The sequence below is a fragment of the Bos indicus x Bos taurus genome, chromosome 26 (assembly GCF_003369695.1).
Source record: "Bos indicus x Bos taurus breed Angus x Brahman F1 hybrid chromosome 26, Bos_hybrid_MaternalHap_v2.0, whole genome shotgun sequence".
Taxonomy (NCBI): Eukaryota; Metazoa; Chordata; class Mammalia; order Artiodactyla; family Bovidae; genus Bos; species Bos indicus x Bos taurus.
In genome coordinates this window covers 11,076,298-11,096,065 of record NC_040101.1, presented here as the reverse complement: position 1 = coordinate 11,096,065, position 19,768 = coordinate 11,076,298, and the positions used below count along the sequence as shown (strand labels likewise).

Sequence of the window (19,768 nt, the reverse complement as noted above, 5' to 3'; positions counted from 1 at the left end):
CAGTCACCGTCTGCAGTGATCTTGGAGCCCAGAAAAATAAAGTCTGACACTGTTTCCACTGTTTCCCCATCTATTTCCCATGAAGTGATGGGACCAGATGCCATGATCTTCGTTTTCTGAATGTTGAGCTTTAAGCCAACTTTTTCACTCTCCTCTTTCATTTTCATCAAGAGGCTCTTTAGTTCCTCTTCACTTTCTGCCATAAGGGTGGTGTCATCTGCATATCTGAGGTTATTGATATTTCTCCCTGCAATCTTGATTCCAGCCTGTGCTTCTTCCAGCCCAGCATTTCTCATGATGTACTCTGCATATAAGTTAAATAAGCAGGGTGACAATATACAGCCTTGACGTACTCCTTTTCCTATTTGCAACCAGTCCGTTGTTCCATGTCCAGTTCTAACTGTTGCTTCCTGACCTGCAAATAGGTTTCTCAAGAGGCAGGTCAGGTGGTCTGGTATTCCCATCTCTTTCAGGATTTTCCACAGTTTATTGTGATCCACACAGTCAAAGGCAGTTTACATTTAAAGAGGTATAAATTGATAACAACAGGTATTCCCAGCTCTTGCAAATGTTATTTTCAGTTCTCTTGGGATTATCTTTGCTCCTCTGAGAAAAGACAAGTAGACAGATACACAAGGGGTCAGTAAGGAAAAGTTACTCTTATTGAAATAGCAGACAGGTTCAGATGATTGAGAGGTACCTGTGTTGCTGGGTAGCTTTGACCGTCACAGAGAGCAGCATGGATGTGATGCAGGAGCCATCACACCTTTGCTTGGGCAGGTGAGAGAGGTGGTCAGAGCAGTCATGCTCACTTGAGCAATAGCATTCAGATTAGAATAGGCATGGAAAAATTAGATCAGTCAGCAGGCATTTCCCATAAAGGACAGAAGGCAAATATTTTAAGCTTTGTAGGCCATAAACTGAGAAGGCAATGGCACCCCACTCCAGTACTCTTGCCTGGAAAATCCCATGGACAGAGGAGCCTGGTGGGCTGCAGTCTGTGGGGTCGCTAACAGTTGGACACAACTGAGCGACTTCACTTTCACTTTTCACTTTCATGCATTGGAGAAGGAAATGGCACCCCACTCCAGTGTTCTTGCCTGGAGAATCCCAGGGACGGGGGAGCCTGGTGGGCTGCTGTCTATGGGGTCGCACAGAGTCGGACACAACTGAAGCGACTTAGTAGTAGTAGTAGTAGTAGTAGGCCATAAAATTTCTGGCACTTACTCAACCCTGCCATTGTATTGTGAAAGCAGCCATTGATATTATATTGTTGTCTTGTAAGTGCTGATGAGCAATTGCATATAGAACAGAGGTTTAAACTTGTCGCCCAGCCAGCTCTGTTACCTTGTGTAGTAGAGACTCTTCGTGACCCCATGAACTGTAGCCTGCCAGGCCCCTCTGTCCATGGAATTTCCCAGGTAAGAGTATTAGAATGAGTTGTCATTTCCTTCTCCGGGGGTTCATCCCAAGGCAGGGATCAAACCTGCGTCTCCTGTATTAGCAGGCGGGTTCCTTACCGCTGAGCCACCAGGGGAACCCATTACCTTGTAAGCAGTGCAGGGTAGTAATAGTGTTTCTCATTTCTTTTTGTGACTACTGTGATGAATTCACATGTCCTGAGTCCCCTCATTTTCCTTTGATGGTTAAGCCAGTTATGTCAGTGGGAAAAAAACATGGACTCACCCATTGCCAGTCCCAAGGAAATGGGACTCACAGGGCATTAGGTTGATAGGTTTAGTGTCTTGTCATACAGGTTTATTTTTTTCTTTTGTGCTGTTATTTAATTGATACACTATTTGGTGCTTTCATCTACTTCCAATCTAACAGTTCAGTCTGTATTTCTTCAGGAATTTTGGCTTCCTAACCAGCTAGGAATGTTGATAAAATTTGATAAAGTTCCTTCATGTACTCAACTTTAAGCAGTCGGCTCAGAATATTTCTATACCACTTGTTTCAAACAGTGGAGTTCTTGGCAATGATTCGGTGCTCTTCTTTGCCAGATTTTAATAGTCATTTTAATGCCATGATTTCTGATAACTGAGCTGTCTTTGGAAATAAAGTTTTAATTAAAAATAATTTTTTATATGTTGGAAATATATAATTTATTCTCAAATGTTGTATTAATATTATTCTTTAACTTGTATAATAAAATTTAGGACATAGAAAAAACTTAATTTTCAAATAATTTTTCAAACAAAGAATTTTAATCTTTGTTTAATTTCTCTGTATAGGGGTATTGAATGGACAAGTTTAACTGGTTTTCTTTCTTTCGCTACCTCAACACCAAACAACATGGGATTAGTGAGAAATGAACTTCAACTGGTTGATCTTCCAACAGGTTTGTGTTTTTAGACTATTAAAATATTTAAAATGGTACCATCATGTTAATCAAAGATGCCGCTATTTAGAAGATGTGTTCAAAGTTCTTTCACCTTGGAATTTTATTTATGTATTCATTTTTATATGTTTATGTATTCATTTTTTGGTTGCTCTATAATAATTGCCCTAGAAAAGACTCATCATTGTTTGTATGCAAATTGTGTTAGCACAAGTCCATGGAGTACCATTAGCCCAAATGGACAGATTCATAAATGGGATATCAGTTCTACTTCCAAGTACATTGTTCCAGATAACCAGAGGTACAGTTTTGAAATAAATCTTTGTAGTTACACTTTTTTAGAATCTTTTAAAAAAATTTTGGCCTTTTCAGGAAGCTCTTAAAAATCTTACAAGGATTGTTGTAAAATGCTCAGCTTTGAAACTTTTGATATTTTCTGGCTGACTAGTAGGAAAACTTAATTTAGGAGTTTAAAGGCATTACAATAGGAAATATTCCAGTAAAGTAACTTGTTCACAATTGTTAAAAACCTGCAACCCTTTCAAAATAAGAACTTAAAAGCAGAGTAAGGTGAAGGTTTTTTATTATTTTTTATATAGCACATGGAATGATTTCAAGTATTTTTTTTTAACAAAATTATGAGGAGTTTTTTTTAATGGCTTAGCAATATAAATGTATGTAGTTTCAACCAATAAGTTATATATGTGTGTAGTAAATCATGTTTATGGTTGCTTCCTTGTATTGTCAATACATATTTCCAGTTTATAGTTCTTACTTATCAGATTGTGTTACTAAGCCTCAAAGAATTAGCTCCTATTAGTCCAGTGTTGCTCTAGTTTAATTGGAAATGACCTGCCTGGTGACCCATATCCCTGCATTCCTGATTTGTCGGTAAACTGACACTGATCACTGCAGTCACATGATAGCCCAGGGATGAACTGCTGTCCTGTAGTATCATTCACTAAAAACATGCCTGTGCATTTGTCCCATCAGCTCAGGTTCAGAACTCTTCACTTCAGTTCAGTTGCTCAGTCATGTCCGACTCTGCGACCCCATGAATCACAGCACACCAGGCCTCCCTGTCCATCACTAACTCCTGGAGTTTACCCAAACTCATGTCCATCGAGTCAGTGATGCCATCCAGCCATCTCATCCCCTGTCGTCCCCTTCTCCTCCTGCCCACAATCCCTCCCAGCATCAGGGTCTTTTCCAGTGAGTCAGCTCTTTGCATCAGGTGGCCAAAGTATTGGAGTTTCAGCTTCAGCATCAGTCCTTCCAATGAACAACCAGGACTGATCTCCTTTAGGATGGACTGGTTGGATCTCCTTGCAGTCCAAGGGACTCTCAAGAGTCTTCTCCAACAAACATCACAGTTCAAAAGCATCAATTCTTCAGCGTTCAGCTTTCTTCACAGTCCAACTCTCACATCCAGACATGACCATTGGCAAAACCATAGCCTTGACTAGACGGACCTTTGTTGGCAAAGTATCAGAACTCTTAGATAACTCAAAATCTGTCTTTCACATATTTCTTGTTGAAGAACAGATTTCTAAGTAAAAGATACTGACTTTTTTTGGATAGGACATTTAGGTTCATAAAATTATAGATTTTTACAGCCTTGTCTTCTAAGGAGACCAGCAGACTAGCAGAGCCAGGAAAGGGTGTAGGGTATTTGGCGAATAATAATAGTGAAATTCAGTGTGATGGCCTTGAAGAGCAGGGAGACATGTAGGTATCCATTTGTCTTTGAATTGAGTCTCTTCTCCCTTTTGTTTAATGTAAATAGAAATCTAGGAGATGCTATTAAAATATTTTTTCAAACATAAGGTAGAACTTTTTTTTTTTTTTTTTAGTTATAGAAAACTGTTTAACTTCTTTGGATGTTAACTCATTCTTAATATTCCTCAATTTCAGTTTATAGAGACTTGGAGGAACATGTCAAAATATTGTAGCTGAGTATTTTGCACATGGGACAAGAAATCTTAAATACCTATTCAAAGAGTGTTTTCCCCATTAGTTAATATTTGTAAACATGGAAATGTTTATAATACTTTGAATGTACCAGTAGTTTTTATAGTAGATAATTGCTTTACTATAGATGCATTAAAACTTTAGAAATTGATGTTTCTAAATTTCTAAAATTGAATTATTTGAAAGGTACCGTAGAAGGGCGTTAAGAAATTCTATAAAAAATGAAAATATCTTTTTATAGATATTTGAATGTAAGTAATACAGTGTTGGTCTTATACTACTTTTGATTTAGTTTTGAATTTAGATGATTAGAAACAGCTTAAAGCAAATGGAAGAGTGAGAAGGAGACTAGAAGGTACCACTGATCAAATTACACTGGTACAGCTTTTAGTTTCTTACGCGTTTCATGTGTTGTTTTTACATTTTGTTTAATATTTACAATTAAAGGCAGGAGCATTGCTTTCCGTGGTGAACGAGGTAATGATGAGTCGCCCATCGAAATGATTAAAGTATCTCATTTGAAGTAAGTGTCAACCTAAAAAAAAAATCTGGTGTTATCACTAGGGAATCTCAAGCATTTTTTTTTTTTTTTATCTTTAAGGAAATGAGAACATGCATGCATGTGCATAGAATTTCTTAGTGGTAGGAAATTGTGATGTGCAGCTGTATCACAGAAAATAGATTAATTGCAAAACTAAGTTGCTGTTACTTTTAATTCTCCATTCAGATAAGTCACCATAAGACAAGGTAACTTATCTGAATCTTAACATTTCATCAGATTGGTAAAATGGGTGACCCCATTTTGTTCAACTATAGCTATATTGATAGAAGTACCTGTTACTCACTAAGAAATGTTAGTTATTTGTTGAAGTTCTTTGTTCAGCTTTTACCTCAGTATGTGCTTATTGAATGAAAGAATTCATTTTCCTTATTTATAACTTAGATCTAATTGTAGTAAGTTTTTTGTTCCAAGGAAAAATATATGTAAAGCAGAATCATTGACAACAGAGATTGACTGAAAACTAATCAAAAGAACAAAGAAAGAAGGAGTAAGCACAATGAAATTGTTTTTGACATTCCTTTAGCTTTTTGAGGATCTCTGCATTTCCATATAAATTTTAAAATCAACTTAACCAGTTTTATGATAAAAGGTTACTGGGATTTTGATTGTGATTACATTGAATCCGTGGATCAACATGGGGAAGAACTGACATCTTACCAAGTTTTGTGATTCATGAGCATGGTATATCTCTCTGCTTATTTAGTTTTTCTTTAATTTCTTTCGATAATATTGTGTAGTTTCCAGTACACAGGTCCTGTGCATCATTTGTGATTTATTTTTTGCTTTTTCTTTGATGCTTTTATAAATTATATTTTTTCTTCTGTTAATTTCAGTTTTCAATTATTCATATACTGAAATAGTTTGACATAATATTTATTTATAACATTATATAAGCTTGAGTGTACAACACTATGTTTCTACTTCTGTTGTATATACTTCACAACATGCTCACCAGCCAGATTTTATTTTGTCACCAGACAGTTGGTCTCCTTTACGCATTTTACCCTCTCCCCTGCGTCTTTCCCAGCGGTAATCACTACTTTGTTCTCTGTATATCAGTAAATTATGTCAATCAATCTTATTAATTGTTTCAAAGAAAATCCTTTGGACTTCTTTCATTTTTCTTTGTGGTTTTCTATTTTCTGTTCCACTGACTGCCATGCTTATATCTTGTTGAGTTACTGACTTCTTTATCACTGAAATTACCTGTTTGTCTTTTCTCAGAAGTTTAAATCTGATTTGTCTGATGAGTATAGACACTCTAGCTTTCTTTTGATTAGTATTTGCATGGTATATCTTTTTCCTTCTCCCTATTTGTAACTTATCTCTGTCTTTGTATATAAAGGTGATTTCTGAAAGAGAGCATATAATGGGACTTATTTTACTATTTGATCTGATAATCTCTGCTTCTAATTGCAGTGTTTAAGTTATTCATATTTAATGCAGTTATCAACATGGTTTATGTTTTCACCTGCCATTTTGGTAGTTATTTTCTCTTTTCTCATTTTAAGTAAATTAATATAGTTTATAATTATGTTACATTTAATTTCTCCTAGGCAAACTATCAGTAAAACCCACATAAACAAAAGTTCTTTGGGGGAGATCCTCAGTAATTTTTTCAAATGTAAGGGAGTCCTTCCACGAAAAAGTCCAATAATTGCTCAAAATATTTGGAAGCCAGATTTTTCTATTTCTTGTCAGTCTTGACTCTATACAAGCCTACTAAATTAATACATCTTAAACCTCTGGTCACATTATGACCACTGCCTCAAAACTCAAGGATCCCCTGTTCTCTACAGAATGAATCTCTATTCATGATAGCACTGCATTTTAGGATATCTTAGGGCTTTTAATGTGAATCCAAATTCACATGTTAATCTTCTTTCTCACGATGATTGTTCTCATCTCACATACTCTGCATTTCAAGTAGCATATCTCCCCCACACAGCCTGTCTCCTTTTCTGTCTTTTGCCATTTATCACACTTGTAACTCTGCCTAGAATGCCATTTCCCTATTGTCAAAGTTAATATCAGCTTTCATAGTGAATCTTTATAGCATTTACCAGGTTCTCTTTTATTTATATTAGTTATTTACATACATGTCTCTACTTGTTTTTATATTAGATATAATAAAAGTGTAACATGTTTCATTTACATAATCCATTGTGATTTGTAAAATCCGTTCATGTGTGCTGTCCCTTTTTCTTTATCCATGTAGTATTTAGTGAGGTTGATGAGGCAGGTATTATTAACTCCATTTTAAAGCTAAGTAGACTAAAACTCAAAAGGTCACATGCTTTTAGGTCATATAACTATCACGTGGGAGAATCTTAAGTCCTGTGATACACTGAGCTACAAGTCACATTTCCTACTCTTTGTCACAGTTCCTCACAGTCGGCATGATAGAAACTTTACTTACTTTTTCATTTAGTTTTTCCCATAACCTGCATACCAGTCAGCCCATTGATGCAAGTAGTGGTATTTTCATGTCTCAATGAGAAAATTGAGTCTCAGGAAGGTTATTTTAAGATTTGGATGTGAACTCATGCATTTTCTCATTCTTCATTCTGAGCTAGGCTCCTTGCCCGGATGGTGTGTGTGACTCTCACAGGTCATCTTAGAGCTTTACCTTCTTAGGACTACTACTAATCAGGAGGGCTAAAAGTTAGTTTAAATTCTCTTCGTTTAAAATGTGTCATCTGAGCTTTATGAACTTTTTATTTGTACTACTTACAGTGAAAATACTGCAAAAAGAGCTTCATTCAGTAATTTTGTTTATTTTAGGCAGTATTTGGCAGTTGTATTCAAAGATAAACCCCTGGAGTTATGGGATGTTAGGACTTGTACCATTCTTAGAGAAATGTCCAAAAACTTCCCTGCAATAACTGCTTTGGTAAGTTATAATTTTAAAGAAGTAAACAGTTTATTTGGGTATGTATATACATGGTGAATATTTTTCTTTAGCTCAAATTAAAATCATTACTGCTGTATGTTTTATTGCAAAAAATGTATATTCAGAGAAGATGATCTAAACAAATGGAGATAATTCTTATTTTCTTGGATGGGTTAAGCTAATATTATGTTAAAGTCCAATTAAAATTTAATTTAGATATTTTGAGGAGCATGATAAACATATTCTAAAATATTTATGGAAAAATAAAAGTCCTAGTAGCTAAGTTAACCTTGGAAAAAAGAGAGTAATATAGGTGGTATGGGTGGAGGTAGGCCCCATCCTGCTCTATACAGGACATATAAAACCATAGAAATAAAGTAATGTTCAAGCTGGTTTAGAAAAGGCAAAGGAACTAGAGATCAAATTGCCAACATCCGCTGGATCATGGAAAAAGCAAGAGAGCTCCAGAAAAACATCTATTTCTGCTTTACTGACTATGCCAAAGCCTTTGACTGTGTGGATCACAATCAACTGGAAAATTCTGAAAGAGATGGGAATACCAGACCACCTGGTATTCTGCCTCTTGAGAAATTTGTATGCAGGTCAGGAAGCAACAGTTAGAACTGGACATGGAACAACACACTGGTTCCAAATAGGAAAAGGAGTACGTCAAGGCTGTATGTTGTCACCCTGCTTATTTAACTCATATGCAGAGTACATCATGAGAAATGCTGGACTGGACGAAGGACAAGCTGGAATCAAGATTGCAGGGAGAAATATCAATAACCTCAGATATGCAGATGACACCAGCCTTATGGCAGAAAGTGAAGAGGAACTCAAAAGCCTCTTGATGAAAGTGAAAGTGGAGAGTGAAAAAGTGGGCTTAAAGCTCAACATTCAGAAAACGAAGATCATGGCATCCGGTCCCATCACTTCATGGGAAATAGATGGGGAAGCAGTGGAAACAGTGTCAGACTTTATTTTTCTGGGCTCCAAAATCACTGCAGATGGTGACTGCAGCCATGAAATTAAAAGACGCTTACTCCTTGGAAGGAAAGTTATGACCAACCTAGATAGCGTATTCAAAAGCAGAGACATTACTTTGCCAACAGAGGTTTGTCTAGTCAAGGCTATGGTTTTTCCTGTGGTCATGTATGGATGTGAGAGTTGGACTGTGAAGAAGGCTGAGCGCCGAAGAATTGATGCTTTTGAACTGTGGTGTTGGAGAAGACTCTTGAGAGTCCCTGGGACTGCAAGGAGATCCATCCAGTCCATTCTAAAGGAGATCAGCCCTGGGATTTCTTTGGAAGGAATGATGCTAAAGCTGAAACTCCAGTACTTCGGTCACCTCATGCCAAGAGTTGACTCATTGGAAAAGACTCTGATCCTGGGAGGGATTGAGGGCAGGAGGAGAAGGGGACGACAGAGGATGAGATGGCTGGATGGCATCACTGACTTGATGGACGTGAGTCTGAGTGAACTCCGGGAGTTGGTGATGGACAGGGAGGCCTGGTGTGCTGTGATTCATGGGGTCCCAAAGAGTTGGACACGACTGAACAACTGAATTGAACTGAACTGAATGTCATATTGGCCCAAGTAAGAGAAATGGATCAGTATAATAAAGAGCTCATTAATAGGCCCATAAATATTTGGTAACTTAATGTGCAGCAAAGTAACTTACAAACCCAAGGGGAGGAACAGCTTGTTTAGTAAAAAGTATTGGGGAACCTCTCACTTAATAGAGAGGAATACTGGATTTATGCATAATAACCATATTCAGAGGTGGGCTCCACAGGATTAATGACCTAAATGTGAAAATAACTACAGCTATAAAATTAATATAATCAAATATAGAAGAATATTTTTCTGTTCTGGGGCAAAAGAGGATATCGGAAGCTCAAACCAAAAGGCAGAAAGGTAATTAATGAATTTGATTACATCAAGATTGGTGCTTTCTATTCAACGAATCATACCACTGTCAAAGTTAAATATGGAAGACAACTTTAAAAAAAATTGTCCAGTGTCTTAAGATGGACAGAGGACTAACTAATCCTCTAAGGGGTTAATACTGTGGAAACTCCTGCAATGAAGCAGTGGTAGCCCCAGTGGAAAGATGTGACTAGTTAATGAATGTTAGAGAGACCTAAAAGGCCAAGAAGCATGTGAAAAATACTCAGAATCCTGGGTTTTGAGATGTGCAAAGTAAAATGACCATGATAAACCTTTTAGACAAACAAAAACTGGAATGCCAGTAGCATCCCATGTGGGTGAGGTATGGGCTGTAAGAATTCTTAGGCACTGCTGGTAGGGATGTAGACCAGTGAAGCCATTCTGCAGAGCAGGCTGGCAGCACTTAGTCGAACACAGACATCCTCTTTGCCCCAGCTGGTCAGCTTCTGGTCATACAGGAACTTCTGTGTGGACATTGAAATTTCAGTGCAGTGTAATTTCCCATGATGAGAGTATAGAGACAATCTGGGTGTCCTTTCCTGGGAAAACTAAACTAAAAACTAGACTAAAAATTGGCAGATGTACCCATGAAGTACTATGTAACATACAGAAACAACAGAAGTGGGACTTGAATACATTGTGCCGAGTAAAAAGAGCAATGGGATGAGATACATGATCTACTACTGTTCATGCAGACCACAAATACCTTCATGTAAAATAACTACATGTTTAGAATTTATACATATGAGAGGGTATTAGATTAAATGCTTTAGAATAAACAGGAGTAAATAAATAAAAGGAGAGGTTTGGGGTGGGCCTATAGGTGATAATGGGCAATGACTGGAGGAGTGTGTGATCAGTTCATCTAAGGGGGAGGTGGGGACGTAAGGAGTGGGAGGTACCATAACTAAATGTATTATTTTGATTTCAAAAAATGGAAGGCATCAAAAGTTAAAGCCTTTTGGAGTTTGCCATTAAACTCTTTTCCCTTAAGTTCTAATTGAAGATTCAAGGTAGAAGGAAATAGAGATGGATTATTGAAACCTTCTATCATAAGCTTTAATAAAAATGCATGCCTTCAGCCTTTCTAAAAATTAAAGTAAAACCTAAGAACAAATTGTGAGTTCATGTGTAGTAATAAGAAGTGATGCTGGGCAGTGGTGAGTATGACCCGCTCTTCTGGAAGAAAGAGGGACTGAGCACTTGTGGGTGTCTCTCTTTGATTCACAGGAATGGTCACCTTCTCACAACTTGAAGAGCTTGAGGAAGAAACAGCTGGCCACCCGAGAGGCCATGGCCCGCCAGACCGTGGTCTCAGATACAGAGCTGAGTGTTGTTGAGTCATCTGTGATCAGGTGCCCTGCTTCTCCCGCTGTCATTTGTAATAACCTGGTTATTACAGATAACCAGGAATTTATTATTTCCTGGTTGGGAAATTTGTTAAGTCCTCGTTGGGAATTTGACGGGTGGCATCCTAAGGCATCTCTAGTCCGCTTTGGAACAGACTTTGATGGCTGTGTACACGCTCACATGACTAAAGAGTTAGTTAGTAATTGCATTGCTCAGAGCAGCGTGCAGTTTACATGTCCGCGCCTGTTAGTGAGCATGATTGATTCTCAGTGCCCTTCGGCTCCATAGACTTCAGCTTCTGATTCAAATGAACGTAGCGTGAACACCCAGGTGGACCCTACTGTCATCTGTGTTCACCACAGAAAATGTATTAGGAATTCTAACTTTTGTACTGCCCCGTCCCCACCAGATTTACAAATAAAAAACTTGAGAGAATGATGCGCCAAGGTAAGGCCTCTGTTTTGCAGCAGAAACAGCAGAGAGTCTTCTTTCCCATGTGAAGTCTAGATCACTCCATTCTTCTGTACAGGGTAAACATTCAGTCATGGTATGAAGAGTAATTTGTGTTTTCCTCTTATTGCCGGGCAAAGATTAGTTTCAGCCTTTTATTTTTAAATGATTTGACCTCCTGTTAATCCATCTGTATTTTGAGTGAGTTAATTCATTATGTCACTCTAGGGGAAAAAAAAATCTTCATCTTCTTTTCCTTTATCCCAAAGCTTGTTGCAGGAGGCTGAAAGTAAATCTGAACTCAGTCAGAACATCTCTGCCCGGGAACATTTTGTGTTCACTGATAATGACGGCCAAGTTTATCATCTCACTGTTGAAGGAAACTCAGTGAAAGACAGTGCTCGGATCCCACCAGACGTGAGTCCAAACTGTGGTTAAACCTGCATGAAGATTTCTTACCATAGACCTCATAAGTTCTATAGCCAGTGAAGCCACAGTTAAGGTGGAAAACTTTCAGAAAAGTTTAATCCAAATAAGCTTTATTAAGGAGATATTACCACTGATTAAATTTGTCGCATACTTTTAGAGAATAGCATTGTAACTATTTTGATGACATACCATGTGCTGCTCATTTTTGTCATTATAATAATTCATGAGGAACTATTTCCATTTTATCTGTGATAGGATTGAGGGAGAATGAGTAACTTTCCCCAGGTTGCCCGGCCTCGTGACATGCCAGAGCAGCGTTTACACCCAGGTCTATGTGTCTGAGTCTAGTCTCTCCTCTTTCCATTTCAAGTATTACCCTGAAGGATTTTATTTAAAAAAGGTTGTAGGTGTAAAGGTATTAATCGTTACAAACATATATATCCCCCATGGCCTTGTGGAATTCTCTAAGGATTTATAGTTAATTATTTGTGTCAGCATATATCTCATGGGTTTTTTTTTACTGAGTGGATGAAGAAAATGTTTTTGCTAATATTACTATAATTGTTAAGTAGAGGATGAGATTATATATATATATGTGTGTGTGTGTGTGTGTGTGTGTGTGTATATAACTTATATATAACCAGCATGTGAACGGAGAAGGCAATGGCACCCTACTCCAGTACTTTTGCCTGGAAAATCCCATGGACAGAGGAGCCTGGTGAGCTGCAGTCCATGGGGTCGCTAGAGTCGGACACGACTGAGCGACTTCCCTTTCACTTTTCACTTTCATGCATTGGAGAAGGCAATGGCAACCCACTCCAGTGTTCTTGCCTGGAGAATCTCAGGGATGGGGGAGCCTGGTGGGCTGCCATCTATGGGGTCGCACAGAGTTGGACACGACTGAAGCGACTTAGCAGCAGCAGCAGCATGTGAAAGTGCTTTTCAAGCTGTAATTCCAGTTTTACTGTTACATAGAATGAGTCATATCTGAGATTTAGTGATGTCTGTTTTAAACTCTTAATAGTGCCAAAAGTTTTCAATAGTTTGAAAGGATAAAAATAATGCAAATGTGAAAGATTAATACTTGGCATTATAATAGGAGCAGTAACCTAAATTTAAGTGCATAGAAAGAAAAACTGCAGTTCAAGAACATGGCCTTTAAGAGTTGCAGTGTAAAGAGCTCTATTCCGGAAAATCAGTTTCCTTTCAGAGCTCCTCCTTTAGACCTCAGAGAAGGCCCCACCTTAGCTTCTCTAGTGCCACTTGCAAATAGCTCATTCTCTTTGTTTTTTGATTACATCACCTTTGAGATTAGAATAGAAATAATCCAATAATTTCTGAGATTCTAGGTTCCTCCACTCTAAAAAAAGTTGAAAACTTTTGAACACTAGACACATGAATTTTCCTTTTAGTAAGGAAGACAGGGAGAAAGAAAAGTCCTGCTGCTTTCAGGATTTTTGCACAACACAGCTTTTAAGATTCTGCCTCTTCTTATGGAGGTCTGGTTAGGATATAGCAAGTCTTAATTCTGCCTGCCAGATCCTTTTATTCCACAGCTCGAAGCAGTTTCTTCGAAGAATGACCAGCCTAATAAGGATCCAGCCTCCAGTGAAATTAGTGCATATTTTAGAGCAGATTATTTTAGGAAAAGAGAGTTATGTATCTACTGTATAAAACATGAATGATTGATTTGGGTTCATTATTTTTATTTTCAGCAATCAAAATATTTTTCAATGACCAGTGTGTAGAATTGAGGCAGAGGTTTTGTTTATTTTAATCTAATATTTTTCTTTACCTTCCTTCCAAATATAAAGTACTAAGCCACTAAGCCATTTATTTTGAGTTGGAACTTTACCTTTAAATTTTGGCCCCATAACTATAGAGCATATAAAAATGGTAAAAAGAAGAAGCCTGATATATTTTAAATTACATTCCCATGGAGAGTTTATAGTTGACTGACTGCCTTTATTCAGAAAACTGTGGGAGAGAATGATTATCCGTTTGCTGCCAGCTTTACTTCGATCCTTTGAACATCGTGTTTTACATGTAGGAAACATATCAGTGCCAACTAATAATACTCTACTGAGTTTTAAATCTTTCATTGGTTCTCTTGGGATTATTTGGAGTCAGAAAGCGAGTTTGTCCCACTTTTCTCCGAAAGCACCTTAGAATCTTCATATGGCTTGTATTCCATCAACAAGCTCTTAGGTAGAAAGTTCTAATACATCACTTGTAATTCTAAGCTGGTGATAGATTTCTGGACTGAAGTTTTAATATTCTAATTTTTAGAAGTTAGAAAGTAATGTAAAAATGTTAAACAAAAATTCTCAGGACTAAAAAAGTTAAATTTAAAGGCAAACTCTTAAATATTCTATTATGTTAATATGGTCAGAAGAATAGAAATAAGATCTTGGACTATTGCTGTATACTGTACTGAATTCTATTTATTTAACATAGATTTCTAAGTTTTTTACTAATAGAATCACTAACATAATTATTTTTAATCCAGTTGTATCTTTGTTTCTTGACTGCCACTAGGATTTATGCAGTATTTGGTATATGTGCAAGTCTTTTAACAGCCAGTTTAGCAAAACTCTGGAGCATTCCTACTTCTTACTAGCAATACTGTGAGAACCAAACATGAATTTTTAATATTGTTCTATAAATGATGAAACAAGATTTCTTTGAATATAAGAATATAAGTAGAAAAGTAATTGAGCAATATTATTGAATAGCTAGCATTATATTGACTCTGTGGCAAACATCGTCATAAGGCCTTTATCTATAAAAATTTATTAACGCTAATAGGAACTCCTCAAATTTTATGAGCTTGCCCTACTTTATCGACGATAAATCCAGACATATAAAAATTAAGTAAGCATGCCCCACATCATGCAGCACATTCAGTGATGCAGCTGGGATTCAGGTCCACACGGCTTTTCTGAGAGCCCCAACTCCACGTCTCTCCGTCACAGTACCTCTGTGCTTGTATTAGAGCTGCACGCTCCTTCCAGCCCACTTTGGTTTATTACAGAAGTGTCTCATTCTTGTATTTGCGTTTCCCTGTGTGACTTCTCTGCAGAACCTTCTGTGAATTCAGATTTTACAGATGCCTTCAGTGTATAGTATCTCTTCTCCTTCATTATTCATGAAGGTATCAGCAAAGCTGTGAATCTTTTTTCTTTTTTAATTGAAATATAGTCGATATACAGAATCATGTTACTTTCAGGTGTACTGCATAGTGATGGATCCTCAGTAGAAGAACTGCTGAACAGTTAGTTGTGAGACAGCTCTGAGTTTCCCCAGAATAAATGTGTTCATCCTTTAGCAGTGAGGGATAACTTGGAGACAGGAGTGCCTGAAAGGATGTCCTTTCCTTCTCTTTTTTCTTCTTTTAATTTTCTTTTTTTCTGAAGTAGGTCTTCCTCAAAAGAACTTCTCTATAAATCTAGTTCAGATAATAATGTCCATTGAATTGAAATCTTCTGTTTCTTCTTAGTTGAAATTGAAATGCTAGGTAGCCCTCTTAGTGACTAAACTCTGTTAGTGTTTGATGATGTTCATACTATAATTAGGTTTTATTAAGATATCTTTGGGGCTTCCCTGGCGGCTCAGTCTGTAGAAAATCTGCCTGCAATGCAGGAGACCCAAGTTCGATCCCTGGGTTGGGAAGATCCCCTGGAGAAGGAGATAACACCCACTGCAATATTCTTGCTTGGGAGATCCCATGGACAGAGGAGACTGGTGGGCTACAGTCTATGGGGTTGTAAAGAGTCGGGCACAACTTAGCAACTAAACCACCAGCAAGATATCTTTATTATTTTATCACAGTTGTTAAATAAAAGTATTTCTCTGTTGTGACTGCTTATAAGTGGTGAAATTGATGTGTGTTTGTTGCTGTTCTTTTCTAGGGGAGCATGGGTAGCATTACTTGCATTGCTTGGAAAGGTGATACGTTAGTTCTTGGAGATATGGATGGAAATTTAAATTTTTGGGATTTGAAAGGCAGAGTATCCAGGTATGTTTCAAGAACTCAAGTGTATTATTTGGCTGAAACAAAAAATCTCGATATAGTTCCATTGGAGGCCTGTCACTTGGCAATAGTGTCATTAAATATAGTCATGTGCAAGTTGGACCCTTGGGTCTCTTGTTGTAGAACTTGGGAGGAACTGCCTTGAGCTAAACTCTGGGATATTCATAAATGACCCTTACCTGCAGGTGGCCCACACGAAGTGCTGGGGCACTATTCCAACTGTTGTTAAAGAGCAGACCACGTCTGTCATATGCAATCCCTGTCCCAGAAAGCAGAGTGGTTGTCCTGTCATGTCACTAGACCTTATCAAAAGCAGAAATAGAAAGAGACATTGGACATCTCTCTCAATGACGAGACACTACTCTACTTCATATTGGTGTTTTGGTTTCTGTTTGTCCTCAGAGGAATACCTACACACCGAAGTTGGGTGAAGAAGATTCGTTTCGCCCCTGGTAAAGGAAACCAAAAATTAATAGCAATGTACAATGATGGAGCTGAAGTATGGGATTCTAAAGAGGTAAGCCCAGCTGCACGCGGGCTCACCGCAAATGCAGCTGCTGGTCACAGGAACTATGTCCTTCTTTTCCTTCCTTCTGATTTATAAATGGGTTTGTCAAGCTTCTTAGAGCAGTTTTCTTCCTTTAAAAATTTTTTCTTTTGTAGTATTTCTGTTCTAAAGGTGACAGCTCAACAGATTGTTAATGTTACCACCATCTCTGGGACCTTCAAAATGCAGTCTGCATGTGGAAGATAGATTGCCCACGACTGCTCAGTTTTAAACATGAACTGGACCTTCGCCACAGGCACTGCCTTTCTTGCTCGTTTAGTCTGGAATGATAAACATCTTCCTTTTCTTTCTGAAAGTGACAATCAAATTCACTCTTGAAGGTTCAGATGGTGAGCAGTTTAAGAAGTGGAAGAAATGTAACCTTTCGGATATTGGACGTGGACTGGTGCACGTCGGATAAAGTGATCCTGGCTTCCGATGACGGGTGTATCAGGGTCCTGGAGATGTCCATGAAGTCCACGTGCTTTAGGATGGACGAGCAGGAGCTGACTGGTACGGAGTTCTAAGGGAAGGATGCTTGGAAGTGTCTTTATTTTGCACCAGCTGTTCTTTTCATGGGAGAGAGCTGCTTCTGTTCCATTTCATTCTTTCTAGGAATCTGTGTTTAAGAATGCATATTAACTTAAAGCTTGAGTGTTGATACTACTGAGATGCTAGACTCTGTAATTAGATGTCAGTCATTCCCCAATGCTGGTTTACTCAGCACCCTTTCCTTGACCCCTTTCTGAGTGCTCTGTCAAAAGATGAAAGATGTTTACATGAATAAAAATGACTTCCTCAGACTTTAGGAGAGGTCATCAGAGGACACGAATCTAGTGGTAAAGTACTGCTGGTTTTTTAATAGTGAGTCTTGTGTCTTTTGCAACCATATATCATGGAAAAGTAACTTTGGAAAGTATCATGAATTGTGTTGCCTGTCTTATGACTCGTTAAAGGGCCAGTCAAAACAGAATTAGATGATTGCACTACCTTTCCCTTTTTTGTATGGTGGTTTTGAGATTTTTTTTCTGAGAATGAAAGCTATTTTAGTAAAAAGTAGCTATGAATGAGAAGTTTGTGAGTGCACTCATCAATTTGAAAATGAGATGTCCCTACATTAAATTTTCTCCAGGCATAACTTTGGTGTATACACTGGGCTATCTAATATGTAAAAAAATATAAGAGAATTGTTTAGTCATTTACAGAGTTTCATCATAGAAACTGTTGGCTCTGGGAATTGTCTGTGCCTTCAGAGTCAGTCTTTGGCATATTCAGAGACAGTAGGGTTTTAAAACATGACCCTTCATTGTTAAGTTTGTGCTTGAGGCACTACCGAGTTGCTGTGTATGCTGACTGGGCTGCCTTTAACTTGGATTAAATGTGCTTTTGTTTGTGACACTGCCCCACCCCTGCCACTGTGTTTGGGAACCATAACTTCTTACTCTGTAACCGTGACTGTCCTCTGGTGAGCTGCAGTTGAGCACTGCATTGCCACATCTGTCCTCAAGATCCCTGCCAGCTCTGCAGAAGTAGCAGGACCTCCTTCTAGGGAAGGACAAGCATAGATACTAACTTGAAACATAAAGTTATTGAAGAAATTAAGGGAATTTCAAGAATGATTTTTTTCTTTTAACTTAGTCATTAGTTCTAGGTAAAAGGTAAGATAAGTCACTTCAGTCGTGTCCGACTCTGTGCAGCCCCATAGATGGCAGCCCACCAGGCTCCCCCGTCCCTGGGATTCTCCAGGCAAGAACACTGGAGTGGGTTTCCATTTCCTTCTCCAGTGCATGAAAGTGAAAAGTGAAAGTGAAGTCGCTCAGTCGTGTCTGACTCTTAGTGACCCCATGGACTGCAGCCCACCAGGCTCCTCCATCCATGGGATTTTCCAGGCAAGAGTACTGGAGTGGGATGCCATTGCCTTCTCCAATTCTAGGTAAAGAAGTATGCAAATATAATCTAGATGTTTGAGAAGCTATTCTTTGACCTTTATCTTAAAATTTGAGTCTGCTGCTAAGTCACTTCAGTCATGTCCGACTCTGTGTGACCCCATAGACAGCAGCCAAAGCCAAGGTATTTGTTTTTAAATTAATCTGTTTATATAATTAATGAGAACCCATTGTTAGCTTAATGGGCTACCATGTTTAATACCATGACTGTTTAATACCATGAATGAACAGGTGACTCTCAACCAGATTTTAGGTTACATTTTCCTTTTAAAATTTTCCTAAAAAAATGCTATTGATTCTCTAATGGTGCAACCTCAGCCAAAAAGGGCAAGTTTTAAAATAATAATGGGGAAAGTCAATGAAATTATGCATATATTCCCCTAAATTGAGCTTTAAACTCAGAACAACACTCAGTAAATGTTAAAGAATAAAGACTGGTGAGAGTGTAAACATGGAGTTTGGAAAAAGATTTCTGTGTGTTTGCTGCCAGATATGTGCTGATTTGAGCTTGGAAAAATATGTTTGATGTAATATATTTCTATTCTGAGGAATTAGAAATGTATTTTGGACCTTATTGATGTAAGATAATAAAATCATTTGAGGTCATATGCATTGATATAATATTTAGTATATTTGCTTCATTTCTCCTTTATGACAAATAGAGAAGATCGTAATATGTTGATTCAAATTTGTTTTCTTAGGATAGCTTGGTCTTCTTCCTCCACCCCCGCCCCTTATTTACATTTTTCTGACACTGCTTCTTCTCCCAGTAAAAGGGGAAGTCAGACAAATGTAGAAAATTGGAATCCCTGTTTTTAAGTTGGAGAATCCTTCTTATCTGCTGCCTAGATGAGGGGCATAAAATGGCATAAAACAATATTATTTTTAGCAGTGTCTAAAAGGAATCCAGAACTATAAGACTTGTTTAGTAACATTTTGTATGATGCTGTTTCCAAGAACTTTCAGTACTATCTCTGTGGGGTCAGAGACTCTTCAGTCTAACTTTCTGCCCGACACTGAGCCCTTGTGTCTTAAGCAGTGATTACACTCATACACTCTCTGAGTTGCCACCACCAGACTTATACATTGTTCTCTGCTGACTTCTCTGTGAACTGTCTACAGCAGAAGCTTTATAGTTGTATATGATTCTACTTGTTAAAAGCGAAATCTGTGTTTTTGTCTAGAGCCTGTGTGGTGCCCATATCTCCTTGTTCCCAGGGCTGCTCTCGCCTTGAAAGCTTTCTTATTACATCAGCCTTGGAATGGACAGTATTCTTTGGACATTTCTCATGTGTA

The 19,768-nt window shown here is 37.9% G+C and overlaps 1 protein-coding gene across 3 annotated transcripts in view; it reads left to right on the top strand.

The window, feature by feature from the left end:
- WDR11 (WD repeat domain 11) overlaps positions 1 to 19,768 on the top strand; it is a 60,241-nt gene that overhangs the window by 29,645 nt on the left and 10,828 nt on the right. For all 3 annotated transcript variants that reach the window (XM_027528423.1, XM_027528424.1, XM_027528425.1), the window contains 9 exons: positions 2,235 to 2,341; positions 4,760 to 4,835; positions 7,659 to 7,767; positions 10,948 to 11,072; positions 11,787 to 11,934; positions 15,858 to 15,964; positions 16,382 to 16,496; positions 16,868 to 17,039; positions 19,657 to 19,765. In XM_027528423.1, coding sequence (XP_027384224.1) covers positions 2,235 to 2,341; positions 4,760 to 4,835; positions 7,659 to 7,767; positions 10,948 to 11,072; positions 11,787 to 11,934; positions 15,858 to 15,964; positions 16,382 to 16,496; positions 16,868 to 17,039; positions 19,657 to 19,765 — 1,068 coding nt within the window. The remainder of the gene's footprint in view (positions 1 to 2,234; positions 2,342 to 4,759; positions 4,836 to 7,658; positions 7,768 to 10,947; positions 11,073 to 11,786; positions 11,935 to 15,857; positions 15,965 to 16,381; positions 16,497 to 16,867; positions 17,040 to 19,656; positions 19,766 to 19,768) is intronic.